The 23,888-nt window shown below is 43.3% G+C and overlaps 1 protein-coding gene across 1 annotated transcript in view; it reads right to left on the reverse strand.

Annotated features, from left to right (window-relative positions):
- Positions 1-23,888, reverse strand: part of pard6a (par-6 family cell polarity regulator alpha) — a 49,485-nt gene that overhangs the window by 5,040 nt on the left and 20,557 nt on the right. Inside the window, exon 3 of the mRNA XM_075469242.1 lies at positions 1,631-1,920. Within this exon, the coding sequence (XP_075325357.1) occupies positions 1,631-1,920 (290 nt within the window). The remainder of the gene's footprint in view (positions 1-1,630; positions 1,921-23,888) is intronic.

A 23,888-nucleotide genomic window follows, 5' to 3' on the forward strand; every position in this document is an offset into this window, starting at 1 on the left:
TTATAAAACATCTTGTGCTGTTTCAGTGCATCTACAATCTGCCTGTGTTCCACTGCTGGAAAACCGCAGAGTAACAGTAATGTTGTCTCATATGCATGGTTACTAATCATAAACAAACACATGACAGGCTTTCATATACAACCATCAGCCACAACATTAAAACCACCAAGTGAGTAACTCTGCTCATATTGTTCTAATCAAAGCATCCAGATGAATGTTCCTTTGATTTTTGTCAGCTACCTAAATATTTCTGCAGACCACATGGTAACAGCAGTCCCCTGCAGCCCCCCCCCCAGGAGGACAGCTGTGAGCAGGGCTGGTTTTTGCTATGGGCAATGTGGGCGACCGCCCAGGGCGCACTCTATGTGAGGGTGCACGAGCGCTGGGGCGCCTCATTGTCACGTCAACTTGCTGCTGAGAGTCATACAGGTTGTGTGTGTCAGAAGAGGCAAGGGGGGGTTGGGGGGGATAGACTGATCCCAGGCCACACAACACAAACTGCTTCCAATCCAAATAAACTGTATTTCATTCCTAAAATTAACATAAAAACCCATATACCTTCATGCAATTAGCTGGGTTATGTGTAAAATGTAAAAACATAAAAATGAAAAAAATAAAAATAAATCTGTGCAGTCATCTACGTAAATTTGTTTACGTCTCGTGACTCCGGTTGATTTTTGGGTGAACGGGCGGTGTTAATGGGAAAAGCAAAGGTAATAATGTGGATCAAGGATCATCATCATGGTGAAAGACCAAAGAAGCCATCAGGTGCCCAGTTTAGAAAGAGAAGGGAAGAAGAGGAGAAACGGGCAAAAGATAAAGGGATGCGGATTTCTATGACGTAGGCTATAGGCTATTTATTAGCCTCTTGCTAACATGTTGCTATTAGCCACGACTGTATTTGATTTTTAGTTTTCCTGAACTACAATTAAAATTGAGGCATCATGTCATGCAGCTAATTTCACCCAAAGGCAACCTGGTCGGGTTTGTGTTTGCAACACAACAAGAAGTCCTGACTGTGGATTATTTTATTATTATGAGCTATATGCTAAATTAAATAACTTAAATAACTTCTAATATACATTGACATGGCATTTTGTAAGCTAAATGTGGTATCTTGTTGTACCTTTTTGTATTTAAGATTATATATAATAAAATAATACAAATAATATGTTGTTGTGTTGGTGGCGGGGTAAGTCTTTTTTTGTGGAGGGATGGTTCGCCCAGGGCGTAAATCTAGCCATCTGAGCCCTACAAACTGCTCATGAAGGGCTCCAACAACACAGCGAGGAGTCTGAGGTGTGCGCTGGCTTCTGAACTCCACAGACACCAAAGTGATGGGATCAGTGGGCAGCAAGCCCAGTGCATGAAACCCAAAGTGCCCGTCGGACTTGTGGCTAAGGTGCTCCAAGACTCCCTCACACGTTCTTGGTCATCATCCTGACTGGGCACAGCTGTGTTGGAGGCACGGGGACACCCTGTTCAGTAGCAGGCAGCTGGTCGTAATGTTACGGCTGATTAGTCTTTCATTAAAGTCTATTTTAAAGATCACAGCTCAAAGTGAAAATATTCCAACACTTTGTTCCAAACTTTAACAGTTGTAGAACTCGTTCAGGTAAAGCGGTCTTACCTTCTCTACGCCCTGTGAGGTCACCTTCATGCTCACCCCGTCGCGGATGTAGAAACCCAGAGGTTTGTTGGTGCCATGCTTGTGCAGCCGGACACGTCGGTGTGTCTCGGGTAAGATGTCCACATCGATGATGGAGGAGATCTGCCTGAAGTTCAGCGGCTCGCTTATGATAATACCCGACTTGTTCTTTGAGTGGATGGAGCCTGAACCAGCGGGGCGCGGGGCCATTAAGCCCGCCCCCTTCCTGCGCCTCTGGAGCGAGTTGGTGGCAAAAACTACAGGTTCATCCTCTTTGATAAAAACAAACAGAAGAATGGGGAAAGCCATGATTCAATCAAAATTCATTCTTCAATTGTTTCATACAGCTTTTACAATAGTTTTCATTCAGTATCACATTTCAGTGGCCGACCTGATGACCAGAAAAGACTCTTCTTTCTAATCAATACGCTGGTCAACTACAACTGCACTATCCTCCTTAGCTGTCCTCTGTGATGCTCCATGCATCTGGAAGTGTTCAACTTGTTTTTTCAACTTTTTTCTTGGGATGAAAATCATTTGTTAACCTTGTGAACTATAACGTATCGAACATTCTAAAAGGAACATCAGAAGTGATTAAGGCAGATCAGGCTATGGAATGGAAAGATGCTCATCAACAGCGTGAGGCAGTTCATTCCCCTGTGAGCCTGTGGAAAGCTGACTGTGGTTTCTAAAGGGTTGACACAATATCTGTCGAAGCCATCAAATTACAGCTGAACCACTTCACTCCTATTTTGTCAACTTCATTACAAATCTGAACCAATCAGTGTTACGTGACCTTTATTAAACTGTTAAAATTGGCTTTGTTCTTAGACATTATGAATGAAATAGTCTCTGTACTTTTCCACGATGACCTAAAGTGATCCAGGAATGGGGAGACAAAACAATTAGCCTGAGAAAGCAGGTGCAAGATTCACACACACACATTGTTTGGCTGATCCAGAGAATATGACGAAGCATGTTGAACACTACTCATGTCCAATCATACTCGGTCGAGTGTGAGTCCAACCTATGAGGCTATAAATGCAAATGATACCCGGAAATTGAGGCTCAGTCTGACGGATTTCCTGCGGGAGCTCTGTTCCACTGAGCCCAGCGCTGATATGCTTGACATGTGACCACCAATAAACACTTTATTTAACTTGAGATTCCTCTGGCTTGTTCTTGAGCTTCCAATGAAAGAATTGATCTAACAGTATGTGACAGTATGACTGCTGTTATGCAGTTTGTGTTGCAGATTGGCTACAGAAACCAGATATCTGAGGGAAGGTGCGGTCAGCTTCATCCACACAGAGGGCTGGCTTCATACTTGCACAGCACCATCACTCCTTTATCTATACAATCTCATTGAGTGGAACAGTGTATCTGCACAGGAACCTGAATAAAATTCAGTTCAACTAGATTATGTACTGCGTTGTATTTCATAACTGGATCATTGTGGATTTAAAAACATTTACTGTACCCATCATACAGTAAACTTCACACTTCATCTCATAAGGATATTTCATTTTGCCAGATGTGCTGAAATGCAAAGAAAGTTTCCACACTGACAGATAAAAAGCTTTTCATGTTGAGCTCCAACAGTTGTTTCAGTTTAGTTCTGTGATGGCACGTGCACGTGCACGAGGTGGAAGTGGTAACATGTATCAGCGCTGGTGACCTGTGGGCACCTTTAACTCTGCCGTGAATGCTTCGTGTTTCAGGATTAGCAGAGAGGAGCTGAACAAACAAAGAAATGAAATGTGGATTTTACAACAGTAAATAGTAACTTTGAGCGTTTCATTTTCCATGAGAGCAAACACTCTTCCACCTATCAGTAATTACTCTGAAGGGAAGGGATACAAGCTTGTATTAATGAACAGAAGTGTTTAATGTGAGCCAATCAAGTTGAGTGCCTGGTGTCCATCTGACACTATGAGACAAAGATTCTATACAAAACATTAGAGAAGGAAGATCAGACAAAATCAAATGTTAATGACTGATTATATGATACGCAGGCCTCATTAACTTGCCTTGATTATACATAAAGATCAACAGCTTGTGTAGGATTCATCCGAGCATGCTTGGGCTGCCCTGGGCAGAAGACTGAGTCTCACTCTGTAATCTCTCTGCAAAGGATGATTCTCCTTTGTCTCCTTCTCGGTGTGAATGCATTTAAAAATCTGGGGGTGACAACCTGTTCTGAGGTCAGGGAACCTGTGTGGTGACCAGACAGACGTGCTGGCAGACTGGTATTCCATTCTAGATGAGGGCCACACCAGCTCCAATTTACAATCGATACATGAGCACAAAACAGAGCCTACAAGACACATACACAGCTCCCCAAAAGAAGAAATCCAACAGATCAACTGCCATTAAGAAATGCACAACATATATCTTTATCAGTCTGTTTCATTAGATTAGCGTTTACACCAGGGGTATTCAATTAAAAGTTACTAAGATTTCCTCCGAGTAAAAGGTCCGAACCCAAGTCCAGCTTGAGTCTTATGATTGTGTCCAGCCGACCCCTATGTTCACATTTTCACATGGTTTCAATAATATTTATTGTCAGTGCAGGAAACCTATAACAGAGTGCACAGTAAACAGCTCGCTCTTTTCCCATAAATAACAGTAGTCCCGGGCAAATAAATGTATGGCCTTTATTTCAGATGAAATAAAACCAAAACCTCAGAATAAAATAAATAAAACAGAGCCTAAGAACCATTTTTTCTCTTAAATTAAAGAGGTCCCAGCCTAAAGAATTGAAGTCAACATCTTCAGAAAGTAATAAATACAAAGGCCCAATCCCAATTCTATTTTCTACCCCTTCGCCTACCCCTCGCCCCTACCCCTCGCCCCTTCAAACGTAGGGGTAGGCGAAGGGCTAGGAATGTCACCCCTTCGAATTGGGACAGCACTTCACACTCACGAACGTAATAAGTCCGCGCCGTCAGTTGTTACGTAACCAAAAGCGACAGCTTTAGCCAGAAGTAAACAAACATGCCTGCTGCAGTGGTGTTCGCGCTGTCCTGGGCTATTCGGATATTTTTAGAAATATCTGCGTCGAATCGACGGAGTGCCATCAGGCGAAGGCGTCTTCGACATCTGGGAGCATTGCTGGATCTTGTTACGGTATGTAGAATAAGAAATTAATGCAAATAACGCTTGTGAGTGAGCGGCTGGTAGCTTCCAGAGCCGGCGTGTGAATATGATAATGTGTGTGTGTATATGAAAGTGCTTCTAACTGTACATTTGTGATATCGTGTAATATAGAAACAATTTGCTTGTCTCGTTGGATTTGCTGATTTATTGATTGGAGTAGTATCCTAACCTGGCTAACCTAGCTGAAAGCATGAGCTAACGTTTAGCCTTTGTTACTCGCCTCGTTCCGTTTGGGATAAACATGCAGCTCATGCGTTTTTGAAGCTGTTTTCTTTGTACCAGGTTCAGATTTGATGACTTAAATAAATGCACTGCCTTGTGTGTGCTATCAATGTGTTGGTTTGGGAGGATGAAAGCCTGATCTTTCCATGTTTTTCTTTCCAGCAGACGGGTCATCCTACAAATTATTGCCCACTGGACCACAACACGTACCCCAATTTTTTTGTTATCCCTTGTATAATAAATCTCTTCATAGCAATATCCGTTCCAGTCGTTCATATGATGTTGATGTGATAATCATGCTCACAAACCTTTTGTCCTTAATTTATTTTATTAGGCTCACATTACAGACTGGTAAGGCAGCTTATTTTCAGAAATAACAGCTTAAAGTGTCTGCTGTAAAGTGTGTGGTGCAAATATGGACAATAAACAGTATGAATATAAACGGGCAACAGTGAAATCATCGAGAACGAGATGACCGGAGCAGGAACAGCGGAGGTGCTTGGCGCATCGGAGGTGCTGCATGGGCTCAGTGATGTTCTGGGGGAACAAGACACGATATGACATTATAGCATGCACTTTCATCCATTGTAAAAAATTAAAAAAAGGTGTTTCAGAATGCGGTAGTGGTGGCTGTGTGTACAATAGGTGCATGGCGCATCAACTCACCGTAAAGTTTGTCTATCATGCGCTCAAACCGAGCTAAAAAGCGCTCCGTTTTCTGCTCGTGGCGCTTCTGCTCCTTCAGGCTCTCCTGTATCAGGTAATCCATTATGGGATTGGACTTCCTACTTCTTTTTGGGGAAATGACGCTCAAAAGGAACTTCTCTATGGTTAACCAACTACATTGCTTGTAAATACTCGTGTTACAATTTAAAAAACGACAACTCTTTCGCAGCACCTTCACATGCATTGACCGATTACTCCATGTAAAATAGCGACTTTTCCCATGTGCCTTTATAGCAGAAAACGACTACACATTGCCACCATGTTAAACTCACACAATACACCAGTTATCACAACCTAAAACGATTAAAACAGTTAAATTATGGCAAAAAAATAGAAGAACTTACATTTGTGTGGTGAATTTTTAAAAAGACTTGCGATCTCCCGTTAGTCGCGTTGTACTCTGGGAAATATATCATACCCCTTCAAACGGAGTCTGCCTGGCCGAAGCCCTCCGTTTCAAGGGCTACAACGGAGGGGTAGGGCTAAGGGGAACGGCTTTGGAAGAGTATTGGGACAACACTACCCCTTCACGTGAACGCGCAAAACGGAGGGGAAGGGGTAAGGGGTAGGGCCAAGGGGTGAATTGGGATTGGGCCAAAGTCTTCTTGTTTTCCCTAAAATGTCTCAGTAACAGCATTGAAGCACTCATTCACTGTCCCATCACTAGATGTTCTTTTATGTTGATACCTTCAGTGAGCATTGCTTTACACGTTGCTGGGCTGTAAATGTATGCGTGATGAGTCACACTGGCAGAGCTGTCACACTGGGCTTGGTGGTTATTTTGCGTGCCCTCAGCTCGGAATCAGGCAAGTACCCCTGACTGCAGCAAGTACCCCTGACTGCAGCAAGTACCCCTGACTGCAGACCGCAGATCGGGGCGGAGATCAACGTTGAGGGGGTGGAACGTAGCTGATTATCTGAGTCAAGACTGTCGTACTGTTGCCTGTTTGGGACGAAAACCTGCAGCTGGTGATGGAAATTGAATCATTTTGAACCATTGTCTCAAAGTGGTTCACTACCCGAAGCTTCATTCAATTCCCTTGGGTTACATCTACTGGCAGTAGCGATTGTTGCACCAAATAAAGCAAATATGATACATCTCTTCTGTATATAATAACACAATAATTTAAAAACAATGTGAAAATTTTTGGTTTGTCATTCATATTTTCTTTGGGAGTGTGCTTGGTGTAATAAAGAGGGTGCATGTGTTACGTCACGTGTTTTTATTCAAGAAAAGTAGTTTTTGCACAGTAGAAGGGCTCAAACGTTTTTTTTTTTTTTTAGACAATTTCTCCAGCGAGTTTGAAGCATGCTTCGAAGCTTCGGTGTTATTTATTTAAAAAAAAAACGAGTGTAGGGGCATAGTACTATAACTTGTTTTATGAGACACACATCTCTCTTTCTTTTTTTAAATAAAAAATTGACAGTTCTCGTTTATTTTTGAAAACCGGAAGTCACCACATGCTGTTGAAAGTTAGTGCTGAGTTTCTCAGTCGTCTCCGTGGTATAAGATAATAACTAAGCTAATAACTAAGAACACAGTGTATCGTCAAGGAGAGCATAGCATATTTTAAAATGAAAACATTTTTACTTTCTTCCTTGTCTGTCACAAATATTGCAAAATAGCACATTAAAAAACGAATCTACTTCTTCTCCTCCACACAGTCTTCTTCTGCGGTTCAATGTGTTGTTCTATGTTGAGCATCAACGTTGAGCACCGCCACCAGATGGCACCCGCAAAGGAGTCATTGAGCTCCGCCCCCTCAACGTTGATCTCCGCCCCAATCTGCGGTCTGCAGTCAGGGGCTACTCGAATCAGGGGGAAACTTTGTTCCAAACAGCTGGGCTTTGTTTCGTGGTGGGGCTTCACGTTGCCACTTTGAATTAATGCGACGTTTTCGGAGCATATGAGGCACGCTGCTTTTGAACTGCCTGTCGGAAGAATGAACATACATTTCTCCGTCCATTGATCTTTAAAACAACGGTTTTCCGCATCCACCTTCCTTCTTTTGGAGCGGGCCATGTTGTTCTCCCTTCTCTTCCCCTCTGCTCTGACGCGCTGGCCGCGCAGGTAAACAAAGCATCTGATTGGCTCAACTGAGTGAAGCGATTGTCGTATTACCTGGAGTAGCAGCGCCCGCCGTCTATAGCCGCGACCGTCAGAAAAAAGGCTCGGTGAAAATAATCTATTCTTATGAATTTATCAGAGATTGGTCACGGCTCGCGGGTCCGGACAGAACCATCACTCATCCGGATACAGGTCCGCCATTTGGTGATGCCTGGTTTACACGATGCAAACTGCAGGATAAAATTGTGTTGCGCCACGGGCGTAATTTTATATGGGGACGGTTGTGACTTGTCCCCACCAATATTCAAGGGTTATAAAAAAGTCCCCACCAATTTGGAGAGGCGTCTGGCTGCAGACAGACTCTCTTGCCAATTTTTGCCATATTATTTTAATGTAGCGAAAATCTACAGTGATTAGCTTTAATATTTCATTATACTACGCAGTGGTAGCATTAATAAAAAAAAAAAACATTTTAAATTAGCTGTTTTTGTTTATGATATGAGATATTCCGTGGTTTATTCGGAGATATGACGACCCGTGCCGCTATTGGCTGCAACAACGTGCTGGCCAGGTAGCCTCACGAGGAAGCAGTGGTCCATGAAGTGGTGGTGCTGAAGTGGACGCATCTGTCTCGTTATGGCATTAAAACGGCAGTCCTACGTGTTTCTATCTGAAGTTGACCATTATTATGAGCCTCAATGTCGCCTCCAAAGAAGAAAAAGACGACGTCTGACATAAGGAGTTATTTCGCTACCTCGGCAGTAAGTACAGTGGCCCCAGAAGTTAGATATTTATCTATCATCACGCAACGCAATTGTTGCATCGTTCAGTGTTTAGCTAGAACTAAGGTTATAATTATCTCCTCCTCCCCTTCCATGTCTTTTTCGAGTGCAAGTTTTAACTGTCTGTAGTAGCCAACAATAAAGCCCTGGGCTGGCAGATACAATAAACATGGGAATTACAAAAGTCATGGAAAGATGCTGATTGTTCCCGTTTTAATTAGTTAGTTACAGTAGCCTGGTGGCTAAAAAGCTTGCTAATAGTTGTTGCTTGTCACTAATAAATGAAAACTCTGCTTAAAAAAGAAGACATGCAAGCCTAGTGCAGGTTCAGTATCTGTGATTTTTTGTCACTATATAGTTTTCTTGTTGTCCTCCTGACTCCTGAAGTCAGTCATAATTAATTTTCGTCTGAGCTAAATACATCATGGCAAAATGTGGCCTCGTGTCCTCGTGTTTGTTTTAAAGTGGGTTCATGAATCTTTTTCATGAGCATTTTGTTTGATTACTTAGGACAAAAAGAAGTGTAGTGACAAGGAGGAGGGTCCGGCAGAGGAAGCAGGACCTACAGGTGGTCAGGTGAGTTGTAGGCATAAAAAACAGGCAACCTATAAGTAGGTTAGCAACGACACTGAATGTGCTGTATGCTGAATATGGCAGCCAAAAGTTAATTCATATTGGTCTGAAATAAATAGAGCTCTGAGACACAGATCCCAAGATATGTCTATTAATAATAGCCTATATTATTTTTCACCTAGGATGTTCAGACATCCAGTGAGGTGGCAGGACACATAGGAAGAGAGGTGGCTGGAGCTTCAGGGCTCCAGGTGAGGTTTTGGTTCTCTGATATGGCATGGAATATTAACAAATTATGTTGGTAAATGTGTTATTTTGCCAGTTACTTTGAACTTTGTGGTGCCCCCGTGCATTATACCTCACTGCTGCCCCATTTATTAACAATATTTGTTAAGTTTGTGTCTTGTGGTGCCCCCTCACTGGTCAAAAATGGTTGGTGCTCATAGGCACTGTGCCGCGGTTGGCCCTTATGGATAATCCGGCCCTGGGTGAGGGCTAGGTAATTTTTAAGGTCCCCCCAAAGCTTAGACCAAACCTACGCCCTTGGTTGCGCACACTTTGACAACATCCGTAACATCCCACTGACTCTTATGGCGTGTTCCCACTATGCAGTCCGGTACGGGTCGGGTCGGGTCGGAACGGTTCGCTTATTTCAGTGTTTCCATTACCATGAAAGCGTACCAGTCCGGTGTTCGAAACCGCCTACTACATACTACATACTACATACTACATACTACATACTTGCAAACAGCATACTCATCGATCAGACAGTATGCAGAGCGTTTACACACAGTGCATTTCGCTCCTGCCCGAGCCGAAATCAGCCGGCCTGAAGCTGATTTCGGCTCGGGCTATAAACTCTGTAAATATATAACTTTAGCAACATTTGAAACATTTTCAGGCGAGAAAGTAGTCGTTTAGATCCCCAACGTGTTGCAGTGAGTAACGCACTTCCGGTTATTTTCACAAAATAAAATACCTGTTGCCTTTTATCATAGGGAAAGCCATTACGATTGGTGTTTTTGTGAGGAAGTAAACCTACCCTCATTGTAGCTAGCTTGAAACTGCCGTTTTGACAGGAAATGACGATCGGCAACGTCAAGTTACGTTGCATCTTGGGTAGTTTGAGTATGAGTAGTAACCTCATGATGAATACTCAACATTTCGGTGAATCTAATTTGCATCTAGTATACATCCGGGAACTTAAAAAAGTTAAAGTTAGTATGAGTAGTAGGAGTAGTAGGAGAAGTATACGGTTTTGAACACAGCCCATGTCTGTAGCCCTTCTGCTTGGGGTACCCAGCACCCAGGACCGGTTCCAGGCTCTGCTCTCCGGTGTTGGTGAGGAGGCTGTGCAGCGGGAGCTCGATGGCGCTGTGCCAAACCAAAATGTTTTCAAGCTGATTGCCGCAGAAATGTCAGAGAGTGGTTTCAACCGGACCGCGAGCCGGTGTGGCATTAAGCTGAAGAAGCTTGGAGGTGGTTCCAAATTATGGATGCTATTTGTTATTTGCTGTTATTTGCTATTTACGCTTCGGCACGCACTCCGCCCACCCCTGAGGGTCCCCTTTGTACAGTGGGAACACAAGCTGACCCCAAAGCGAGCCGACCCGTACCATTCTGAACCGACCCGTACCTGCATAGTGGGAACAAGGCTTTATGTACTGGTGCAGACACCCTGTCAGAGGCAGCACCTATCCCAGCTGGTGGCACACACCAGGCCCACACTCTCCTGTTCTGTTATTAAAGTTATCAGTGATATTTGCTGTTTATGATCATTTAGTTATAAATGGGAAATGGACTATACTTTTAGAATACTTTTCTAGTCTATCTGACCACTAAAAGCACATTCACTCATTCAGTTCAATTCTATTCAGTTTATTTATAAAGCGCCAAATCACAACAAATGTCATCTCAAGGCACTTCAATGATAGAACAGAACCAACAGAGTCCAATATATTGTAATCATAATCGGCTCGAGTCGGCTCGGGGGGGGGGGGGGCGTGCCTATCCCAGCAGTCATTGGGCGAGAGGCGGGGTACACCCTGGACAGGCCGCCAGTCCATCACAGGGCCACAAAAAAAGCGCCTTTTCAACACTCAAGGACACTTTACAACACATTAAAAACACAATAAAGAGGGAGAATGCAGCTTGAAACAGATGGGTTTTGAGTTTTGATTTGAATAGGGGTACAGAGAGGTGGAGGGAGGAGGAAGACCTGAGGGAGCGAGATGGGATGACAATGGAGACGAGATGTCTTGTATGTTTTGGTATTATTTTACAATCCCCTACCAGTTCATTCATTAATTCCCCTGTTCCTGCTCTTTCCCAGAGGATCGAAAAATCTTCGCCAAACAAAAACCCACTTTACCACACAGTGGAACTGATTGTGGGTCCACTCCCCTCGCTTCTGCCCTTTGCCTGAGCTCCTGATATAGATTTCCTGCATAGCACCTGGAGGTTTTTTGGAAACAAACAGTTTCTGCTTCTTTACAGCCTGCCTGGAGCTCCTCTGAACTGAAACAAATGTTGCAGATACATCAACTGTTTTCTAACCTAAGCTTCAAAATCCTTGAAAGAATCCCAGAAGAACAAGTTAGCGATGTGGTAATTTAGCTGTTACATCCTCAGAACTACACATGCATTTAACACACACTTATGGACTGCACTTATCGCGCTTTTCTAGCTCAGTTGATCGCTCAAAGCACTTTTATGCTACAAGCCACATCCATCCATTTACACACACACTCATACAGCACGTCTTAGTCTATACAGTGTTACAGGCTACATGGTGCTTTGTTCTCTATTCACACACATTCAAACACCAATGGATGCATGTGAGGAAACATGGGCTTCAGTGTCTTAACGAGAACACTTCAGCATGTGGTCCTGGCAGCTGGAATCCAGCCACAGACCTTCCAATTGGCAGAGCACTGCAGCCGCCTCATGTCATTATCAAGGTTGGGTATTGTTTGAATTTTTCTTAGCAATCACTGCTTAAATTTGAGTTTTAACATAGTACCACAGCCCAAAGAGTGCGTGATCCAATGCTTTTTTCCCCTTTCTTTGGTAAATCTGTGCTCGAAATTAAACAAAATATTAAAATCTTAACAATTTTAAGATTCAGATGACAGTTTTCAACTTCAAATAATTTTACATCAAAAAAGCCTAAACCATTTATAATGCGCTCCGACTAACACAGTAGTTCCACTACACAACTGAATGCGTGTTTGCACCAGTGTTGTTTTTGACAACCATCTTAGATTTAGTCTTAGTCTTAGTCTTTTGGACTAAAATGCTTATTAGTTTTAGTCACATTTTAGTCACTTCTATATGTGATAGTTTTAGTCCAGTTTTAGTCGATGAAAACTCAAAAGGGTTTTAGTCTAGTTTTAGTCGACGAAAAGTCAAAAAGGTTTTAGTCTAGTTTTAGTAAAAAAAAAAAGAAAAAATAAGTATAGTCTACCGTGTTAAGAAAATAGTATGGTCTTAACTATCAAACAAGCAGAACAAAAATACATAGCTTATTAACTGACCCTATACTAAAGCTTTCTGATTTTTCATTCTGTACTGTGCGTGTGTCCCAACTTTACTGTAAGCGCACTAAACGCACAGGTCCTGGTTAGGGCTGCACAACGTCACTTGTGGCTTTTAGGCTAAAGCTAGCAGACTCTACGTATAACAGTAACTCGACCTGTTTAACATATCAAGTTACGTGCTGACAGAACGTACACATAAAGAGATAACCACACCGTCACTGAATGTAAACATGGCTAAACATGCTGCTAAAGTAACACACACATAATGAATTGACGTTAGCGTAACAAAAGCTAACTTTAGCCTGAAGTTAGCAGCCCATTTGCGCCAGGAGTATGTGGAAAACGTACTAATGTATTAGCTTACTATGAAATTTATCGATTATGTTAACAGCATTTGTAACTTACCTTCGAAAAAATATCCCTGTGGCGAGCCTTAAGGTGCCGCAGCAGATACTTTTTAGGTTTTAATTGACACACACAATAAGCAGAAATGTCATGCATTTTAAACGTCTGACAGATCACCCACTAACATTTTCGTCCATTCTCGTCTCGTCAACGAAAACTCACACACGTCTCGTCATGTTTTCGTCATCAGAGAGCTATGTTTATCTCGTCACCGTCTCGTTATCGTCATGAAAAAAAGTGGCGTCAACGAAATGATTTCGTCATCGTCATCGTTGACGAAAACAACACTGGTTTGCATGCTCAGGTCAAATATGACGCCTCTCCTACTGACTGCATGTCCTAATTATAAAGGAACCCTGACTCTGTTAGCACAGAGTCTACTGATAATACAGTCAAACATTAAAAACGCAGCCACGAGAATGGAAACCTCCCAGAGAAAACAAACAGTAGCACAAATTCAGCTCCACTTCATTCACGTGGATGTGATCTTAAACAAGGATTAGACAGATAAGGTGATTAGCTGAGGAGATTTTTTAGTTTGTGAACTCGTGCTCATTCTTACTAATGATGTGAGGCCGAGGTTCTGAAGCACAGACATGATTGAGAAAAAGTGGATTCTCTATTTGATCTTTTATCTTCCTTTTGTTTCTTTCTAACTTCTTCTTGCTCTCTTTGCTTCTCGACCACTCCGTAAATCTGATTAAAGTGCCACCTGTGTGTAATTATAAAAAATAGCTGCCTCCTAAGCAGCAGATTAACATCATTACATCATGAATTATGCAATATAAAGGAACATAGCAAGAAAAGGTCCTGGCACTGCATCGGACTGGAAAGTGGCCCTCACTTCCAGTCAAATACTGGAAGGGTCTGTGAATGGATGTGCAGTAACAGAACATTTGGGACCACATGAAAAATGTAATAAACAAATAAATTGCAGAATATCATCAAAGCATTGAAGGAATCTGGAGTAGTTTCAGTGTAAAGGATGAGGGAGCAAGCCTAAGCTGGACCCCCGTGACCTCTTTGTTGTTGGAAGAAATGGAGCAAAGAGCCGAAGGAGCATCCAGCCTGCTGTCAGCAAGCAGTCCCTGCAGCCAGACTCTGGGATGGGACGGGCTTGGATCATAGGTCAGCTTGTAGAATGGTTGTCCTCTAACTGGAGGGTTTGCAGTTGATAAACAGCATTTTCCACATATCTAGGTGCTCTTGGGATTCATACTGTCTGCATCAATTAAAAGTCAAACCTGATATAATAACTGCTGTTTTTATTGCCTTTTCCATTCACAATTCACAATTCAAATTCACAAACTTCTGATTTGAGGTTGTAATTACATCCAATTCATATTGGTCGATCTTTATACCCCTGTTAATCCTAAAAAGTCTTGAAAACATACAAAGGTGTTTGTTCCAGTTGACATTTTAACTACTGTCCAGTTTTAGGATTTTTCTCTAACGAGCAACATGTTGGAGGTAAAACATTATTTACCAGTCGTCTTGTGCTATAACGTCATCATTTGTATAGTCAAAAGCAAAAAGTGGTCCTTTTCTCTTCAAGAAGTAATTCTGCTGGAATTTCCTGTACATTATCATGTCCCACAGCATTGAAGCAGTACAGATGTTCAGAGGGCAATCAGTAACATCACGGAGCCCTCTTATCAGCCCAGAATTCCTCCCTTGGCAGCGCAGCTGAGCAAGGAGTTAACTTCACATACAGCAACTCCACAGTATCCTGATATCAGCATCAGTCCAGGATTGCATGAAATAAGGCCCGACTGATTATCGGCCCCACCAATATATCGGGCCGATATTTAGCATTTTGAGGATATCGGCATCGGCCATACTTTCCACCGATAAGTTTATATAATTTTCACAACCAATTTTGCAGCCGTTTGGTTCTGAACGCGTCTTCTGCTCTCGCCACTTTGAGTTCATGAGCATTGCCCTGCCCGTCACAGCATCTGATTTGTTTGGCACACGGAATACAACCAATCAACACGCAAGGCTGCGAACGGTTTCAAGGCGGCCGTGGCGCAAGTTGGGAGTGGGGTGGCTACTGAACGCTGTGAGCGGTTTCAAGGCAGCTGCGGTGCGGGTGCAAGTGGGGCCGCGGTGGTGGCAGTACGACTTGAAGCAGAGAGAACAAACTCCCTTCAAGGTAAGCATATATGAAGCCTTATCCCCTGCAATAAGTCACAAACACACCAATGTTGCAAAAGCACGGCACCACAACGTCTTTATTAGTGTATACAACTAGTGAAAATGGTCCATTTGATCTGTGTAACGACGCAAACCTTTAGCTCACGTAAGGATAACCAGAATGACGGCGAATACTACTCACTGAAACGGTTGTCCATAAAGCAGTCTCGGCATAGTGTACAGTCATTTTTAAACCCCCACATGGAAACGTGAACGTGTCTGTAGTTCTACACGAAAGGTGGACTGAAAGCCATGGTCAATGAAGACCAAATAAACGTGTTTGTGTTTGTTCCTGAGACTAACCATTTGTTAGTGCAAGCCTGCTAGCTACTTGGTAGCCTGCCGGTGTGAGAGCCTATCTCATTCCGTAACAACTGGTTACCCAGCACGTTAGAACCAACGGTGATTGATCGTAATGTCCCTCTTAATTAACTTTAATAAAATTAAGTTTTGGCCAGTCGATGCGTTTCAAACATCTGGAGTAACATCTTGTTACGGGTAGCCAGACAGGCTGTCACACCACCACCAAGTAGCTAGCAGGCTTGCGCTAACAACCATGGTGTTAGGTGAACAACTTCATGAAGCCGTACGCGACGCTACTCAGATGGTTCATTGTAAAGTTGTACAGGGATGTTTATGTTTATTTTACTGTTTAAAAATGCTATAAGCAGCTCCCTACACTTGATTTTTAGTTCTCAGTCAGTTCATTTTCTATTACTTCTTAATATAAAAATAGCATATATTCAAGTATTCTCATAGCAGGGAGTGATTTATTTTTTTATTGATAATTATGTATTTATATTATTATTTTATTTCCCGTTTTATTCTAAGTTATGTTTGGCTTTATTTTACAAATGCTGCTGGCAGCTCCCTGCACTTTTCATTTTTACAATTAAAAAGACTTAATGGATATGAAAGTTTGTGTCAGTGTGTGCTATTTTTAATTTATCGTGAATAAACACTTGTCTATGGTGGGCTTTAAGTTGTTATGTTCTGTGGACACAACATGGAAACTCCTGCAGTCTAAGTGAGGTGTCACTCAAAGGCTTAACAGACTGGCTAATCCCTGAATCAAGAATTGATTATGTGACAGCTGGACTTAGAAGAGGAACACTTGAAAGATGATGCACAGTTGCTGGCTGGTTGGAAATGATTTAACAACAATCTGTAGGACTATACTGAAGAGCTATTTTTCTGGCCTTTTTCTCTGCTTCTCTGCCCCTCTCTGCTTTCCCATGCTGTCAAACCTTCCACTTTAATCATGACATCACAGCCTTAGTCCAATGGTCCTCCTGCTTCCTTTCTCACCCAAACAATCAGTCTCTTTCCTGTCCTTTTAAATCTCACTCAGTGGGGTCACATGGCACTGAAAGGATCGGATAATTGGCTAAATTACAATAAGAACATGTTGAGCAAGGGTAATTCTCCTTGGATATATGGCGGTGAATGAATGGGATCAGAGGCACAAAGCGTGTCATACCCCGGTATGATAGGTGGCGCTGTACCCATTTCAACTATTGCTAATAGAGCCACTTCCTGTTGACCCCTTCAACAACAAACTCAGGCATTCGAGAAAATGGCGAACAAACAGCAAGATGAAGCTACGTCCCTCTACATTTGGTCTGTGATGACCTGCTTGTTGCACAAACTCGATGCCCAACGGAGCATTCTCCATCGCGTTGTTTGTTTCTTTCTGACAGCGACAACAACAGGAATATCGTCTCCTTTGACTTCCAGGTCCCGACCCCGGGAAAAAATCTCGAGCATGCGCAGAACGGAAATCACCACGTGCTTCAGCGTCTACCAGCAGGTTTAATTTGACTTTCAACCGAGTTATCTCGGGGTCTTAATCCGATCGCGAGTAACTCGATTTGACTCAATTTCTTGTCAGATTAAGGTGTCTATAGGCACTTAATAAGTTTTTCCTATCATCCATCATGTAAGTTTGTATTCCAATTCTTTGTACACCAAACTTTGATTCGGATTATTTGTACACCAAAATCATATTAAGATTAAGATTAAGATTATGATCTGATTTATTGGTCATGCATACATGCATACACACAAAATTTGTCCTCCGCTTTTAACCCATCCAGGTTGGCACCTGTTGACACACTCATGCACAGGGTCACACACTCAGAGACAGATGCCAACCTGGAGCAGTGGGCAGCCATGAAGCGCTCAGGGAGCATGGGGGGTATGGTGCCTTGCTCAAGGGCACCTCAGCCGTGACAAGGAGGTGGACTGCCACCCCTCCAGCTATCAGTTCCACCAATCTTTTTTGAGTGGCGAGAGTGGGAATGGAACCGCCAACCTTCCGGTTATTGGACGACCGACCCTAGCCACGGCCTGTCCTTGATCTGTCCTTGTTGAAATTTTGATGCCACAGCTTCTGTCGCTGAAATGTCAGTGTCCACATTTTTATTTATTTATTTTTTTAAATTTTTTTTTGGGCTTTATTATATATATAGGACAGTGAAGAGAGACAGGAAGCAAGGGGCAGAGAGAGGGGAATAACACGCAGCAAAGGGCCGTCCGATGCAGGATTTGAACCGGGGCCAGCTGCACGAGGACTATAGCCTCTGTACATGGGGCGTCTGCTGTACCCACTACGCCACAGACCGCCCCAGTGTCCACATTTTCAACAGTAGTGTTGCTGAGAGCAGAGGAATATGACATTACTGAATGGTGATGAGGTAGACATGCTTTCAGATTTATATTCTGAAACAACAGCTGTTTCCAGATGTCCATGGATGGACAGAAGACTGCAGTGAAAGGACTGTTGGGTAAGTCCAAAAGGACTTACCCAACAGTCCTTTTGGACTTACCCAACAGCACCTTTCTCTAGCAATGGGATTGCGCTTCAAATGCCCCGGAGTTCCCCTTTAATGACTCTTCCTCACTCACATGTGCTGTGCCATCCTGAACCATAAAAAACAATAATACTTTTCAATTGTCTATGTATTGAAGCTCAGATATGCTTTGGTTGAGAAATGTAGAAGTAGGGCTGGGCAAGTTAAATCGTTATTATCGCGTTAACTCGTTAATTATTTAACGTTGATAAATATTTTATCACGCATTAACGCATGTTTTATTATTTATTTTATCTTGTAAAAGTCTGTTGCTGTCTGCTGTTGAACCGGAAAAGAAAGTAATCGGCGGATCCACCAAACATGGAGAAGGGTACGGAACTTTTACTCGGCCATTTTCATTTTAAAGTTCTTCCAGACGGCGGAGTCGACAGAACCAAAGTCATCTGTAAACACTGCCAAGTTGAATTGTCTTCTCAGCGTAGTAGTTCCAGTCTAAAATATCACTTAAAGGCAAAACACACAACTGATAGCAGCAAGTCATTCAAGGAAACAGACAGTGGAGCGAGGCTTCTACATAAAAACTACAGAAAGATGCTGATGTTAGTGTGTTTGCACAACAAATGTTATGGAACTTTCATTCATATGGCAGCACATTTAAAATAAAACTAAATGCTAAAAGCTATACACTACTTTTGGATTCATTTTTGGATTTTGCATACAAATGAGATTAATCGTGATTAATCAGGGAAATCATGTGATTAATTAGATTAAACATTTGAATCGTTGCCCAGCCCCAGTAGTAAGAAAGCAAATTACTACCTTAGGGAAAAATGACATGGTGCAGAAGTCCATGGTTTAGCATTTTCTCAGCTGTCATGATTTTTTTAGGGTTTGAGTTGTTTTAGATAGAAAAAATGTGCGTTTCTGACGGTTGCACTCCTAGAAGCTAAGCTCCCCGAACAGGAATCCTCTCTGATGCTCCAAACAGAGCAGTCTGAACACTGTCCACTGACTGCTCATCAGTACCTCACATAACCCTACCTGTTGTCAACTGAAACATCTCTTTACGTGGTCTCAGAAAACGACATGCATGCATCATAAAGAGGAAGTTGACAGCCGACTGGCTCAGAACAGAAGCTATAGGTTAAAGCAAATGGGATATTCAAAGAGTGAAAAGAAAAAGATTAGAAAAAAGGATAAAATGAATAATTGAATAATTTATTAAAAATTTGTTTCTGTCATAAGCGATCAAACTGTATTTGTTTCATAGCAGTTATGTACAGCAGCACAAATAAAACTCTTCTGTCCAGCTTGAGTGTCAATGCAGCTTTTTGTGCAGCTTTTTGTGCTGTGGCATCACTTTTCTGTGTTTACGGACTGCGGCTCAACTCTGACTGTAACAGACACACTGAGCTCTGACAGAATGGAGAGAGCAGAGGCCTCGACCTTGCTCCTTTACACATCAGCAGACTAACTGTCCTCTCGTGAGTGTAATGAGCAGTGCAAATACAGACAGCCAGGGCTGACAGGAACTTTAGTTCCTTGAATATATGCTTCCTGAGACAAAACGCTCTGTGGAAAGTCCTGCCCCTCACCACATATCCAATCATCTGAGAGTGAGATCACACCAAAACGTGTTTCAAGAGGAACAGCCGATACAAACACCTAGCTGGCTGACACTCTGTAACTTCCTGATGCTGGATCCAGGGCTGTGCTATTCATGGTGCAGCCAAAAAGCTGAACGCATTTCAGGTGGCACTGAGATGACTCATCGGGGCAGGTATATCTGGCATATTCAGAAACCAGAAATAATCTCAAGGCACTTCACAAAGTAAGTAAAACACATTTAACACATCCAGGTCAGTCCAGTTCAATGGGACTGTATTCATATCATTAAAATTCATAAAAAGCTGCCTGAAAACGTAACCTATAAATCACATCAAGTGTTCAGTTGGATTCAACCCCATCCTGAGTGGCCGCTGACATTGGAGAGGGGAAAACCTTTTCAATAAGCATACTAATGGCGTGTTTCCACTATGCAGTCCGGTACGGGTGTTTTCAGTGTTTCCATTACCACGAAAGCATACCGATCCATACCGTACCGTTACCATGGAACCCGTTACCATTTTCGTAACCCTTCTGCTTGGGGTACCGAGCACACAGGACCGGTTCCAGGCTCTGCTCTCTGTTGTTGGTGAGGAGGCTGTGCAGCGGGAGCTCGATGGCGCTGTGCCAAACCAAAAAGTTTTCCAGCTGATTGCCGCAGAAATGTTAGAGAGTGGTTTCAACCGGACCGCGAGCCGGTGTGGCATTAAGCTGAAGAAGCTTGGAGGTGGTTCCAAATTATGGATGCTATTTGTTATTTGCTGTTATTTGCTATTTACGCTTCGGCACGCACTCCGCCCACCCCCGAGGGTCCCCTTTGTACAGTGGGAACACAAGCTGACCCCAAAGCGACCCGACCCGTACCGGACTGCATAGTGGGAATGAGGCTTAACATTGATCTGCTTGGACACCAACTCCTGTTCTATGAAAAACTAACTTGGATTTTGTTCTGTCTTCCTTCATTCTAAACGGCGCAGGGGCAGCGGGTCAGTGATGCAGATACTGTAGAGGTCTGTCATGGCGAAAAGCAAAGCTGATGATTTACCAGTCGCTGTTTCAGCCCTCACCTATGCTCACGAGTAGTGGGTAGTGACCTAAAGAATGAGATCCCAAATACAAGCGTCCTCCGAAGTCCGGCTGGGCTGACCATCAGGGATAGGGTGAGGAGCTCAGTCTTTAGGGGGGTGAGGAGCTCAGTCTTTAGGGTGAGGAGCTCGGTCTTTAGGGGGTGAGGAGCTCAGTCTTTAGGGGGTTGAGGAGCTCGGTCTTTAGGGGGGTGAAGAGCTCAGTCTTTAGGGTAAGGAGCTCGGTCTTTAGGGGGGTGAAGAGCTCAGTCTTTAGGGGGGTGAGGAGCTCAGTCTTTAGGGTAAGGAGCTCGGTCTTTAGGGGGGTGAAGAGCTCAGTCTTTAGGGGGTGAGGAGCTCAGTCTTTAGGGTAAGGAGCTCGGTCTTTAGGGGGGTGAAGAGCTCAGTCTTTAGGGGGGTGAGGAGCTCAGTCTTTAGGGGGGTGAGGAGCTCAGTCTTTAGGGTAAGGAGCTCGGTCTTTAGGGGGGTGAAGAGCTCAGTCTTTAGGGGGGTAAGGAGCTCGGTCTTTAGGGGCTCTCCTATAAAAAGGAACCGGTTTGTTGGGTTTGGCCATCATCCCCAGAGGAAACACGTCTGACCAAGTTCTTTCACTTTTTTATGTTAGGTCCAAAAAACACATAGTTGAGTTTTGACATTTAAAACAACCATGTGTGGCATTTGCAATCCTGTTCCAAAACAATAGACTACATCAAGTATTCCCACCTCGTGGTTTCTGAGCCGTTATTGTGATACTTCTATGTTTTTTTTGCCGTGGTCAAATGTAGCTCTTACACACTGTGTAAGACTGAGCTGTAAATACACGAAGAGAATGCACTGCGTCTGGATTAGTGGGAGGTCCAAAAGAGGGGGCAAATAGCTGACAAAGCAGCTGGGGAGGGGGAGGGGTGGTCTAAACTGAGATGTGTCAAGTGTCACTAGGGTTGACCCAAAAACTAAATCAATAGCTGGCTAACACAAAAACTACCCAGCTTCTTGAAAATAAACAAGAAAATTGGGTTAAAAGAAGAAGAAGTGCTGCAAAATCCTGAATCCCCCATCCTGAAAATGGAGTCCACTTCACTTCCTGTTTGGCATCTTCTACAGCTCTCTGACTATGATGGGTCAATTCTCTAAACAATAAAAAAAAATATTGTGAAATTTTGACCTAATTTGCGGGTTTTAAGAAAGTTTTCCATAGCAATGCAATATACTGTAGCAAAAAACGATGTTAAGAAATGGTCGAATGGAGCGTGAATGACACAAAAACTGAACATATATCATGTACTGACAGAAAAAGTTAGTTTAGGGTGTGTTTCCTGTTCTAACAACAGAAGAAGATGTTTATGCAAATGTAGAAAAGCCTTGCAGCTTGGCCCCCACTAAACCGAAGCTTAATGGCTCAAATTCCATTCTGGAGCACTCCATACTGCAAACTTTTGAAGGGATGGGTTCATAATGTAGAACAGTGTATGAAATGAAGAAACATTCTCTGAAACAGCCACAGCTTCATATCATAGTGGATTATCTCCTTTAAAGCTGCAGTCTGCAGGATTTGTTGTTGTCATACGTAAAGTCCTAATTTTTGGCATTTTAAGAGTTTACATGATCTATCAGAACACTTGAAGTTGAAAACGGTGACCTCCGTAGTCGCAAAATGCAAGAAATACTTATTTTTTAACCGAAAAATAAAAAGTTATTCAACTTCCTGTCCCGCCCCATCAAAACACATGAGAACTCGTGCACGTCTAGGTGCACGCCAGATGCGCGTACACGACTCCTCATTCATCAACTCACCTGTCATTTGCGATCATGGAAGACACAGTAAGTAGACTAGCCCGTAATGAAGTTCAATAGTCTAGATAAATAAGCGTGGGGACGAGCCTACCTTGTGTCGCGCGTGCACAATCGGTGATTGACAGGCAGCAGAGCCCAGCTCGTAACCTGATTGGTTACCTTTTACCGGTCCGGTCTGCAATTTTGTAAACAAACCTGCTGGCTTTGGAGGGACCTAGCGGGACATAGAGGGGACCTAGAGAACTCATTTTTTTTGTATTGGGGTATTTAAAGCGGCACAATGCAACTTTTTCATGGTCATAAAATTGCTTGGCAATCATCAGATTGCTTGGCTGACCCGTTCTGATGAAAACGGTGACATTTCCATCTCCATCTGGTGGCCCTAGACCGAAACAGCGCTTGCAACTTTGCCTGTGGCGCCGCGTGCTTTGTTTACCTCTGGAAGTCTCGCGACACACGAGAGCCGAGAACTACTGCTTCACGGCAGGTCGTAAAGGGCTCTGAGCCGAGCCAGGTAGCCTGATAAGACACACCCCCTCTCCATTAGCTGTTGACGGCTCTCCAACTCTCTGCCAGTGTCTTGAAAAATAAACCGTAAATTGCCTCTGGTGGGTTTACGACAGTCTGGCTAGACTGTCGCCATTTTCTACGGAGCTCCCCCTACAGCTTTGGGGTGTGTATTGCATGGTAAACAAACCCCGTATTACTGAAAGTTGCATAGCGCCGCTTTAATGTACTACTTTCAGAATCCCCGGACAGTTCCAGGCATTATGCTTGAAAAAGAGTTGCAGACTGCAGCTTTAAAGGCCGTGTATACTCTCGCAGCAGTGTGTCGCAGTGCGCTTGTCGCAGACATGACGCAGTTATTTTTGATTTATGCCCAATTTTGAAGCGCGGTCTGCGCTATGTTAATTCCATGCCACAACGCAAGAGGGACAATCACGAACAAGCTAGGATTGTGGGTGTGGTGGGTGGCGTGTTTCTCTTCCGGTTACGGAGGTCATTCAACAACAATGGCGACTGGACGAATGCGCACTTTGATTGAGATGCAGCTGATCGATCTAGAAATAGAAGAAATATTGCTACTACTGGAGCTGGCAGAGAGGCGAAAGAATCGTCACGGTTAGCACGGTTAGCGTCACCATTAGCTAGTTAGCAAACCGGAAATACGCATAGTGTAGAGCGGATTGGAGTTGACCAATCAGAGGCCTCCTTTCTCTCCTCCCTGCGACGATATCTGCGGCACTGTCTGCGGTGCGTTACAATTTTGGGGAGGTGCACCAGAGTGTCTGCG

Source organism: Odontesthes bonariensis, chromosome 7 (assembly GCF_027942865.1).
Source record: "Odontesthes bonariensis isolate fOdoBon6 chromosome 7, fOdoBon6.hap1, whole genome shotgun sequence".
NCBI lineage: Eukaryota > Metazoa > Chordata > Actinopteri > Atheriniformes > Atherinopsidae > Odontesthes > Odontesthes bonariensis.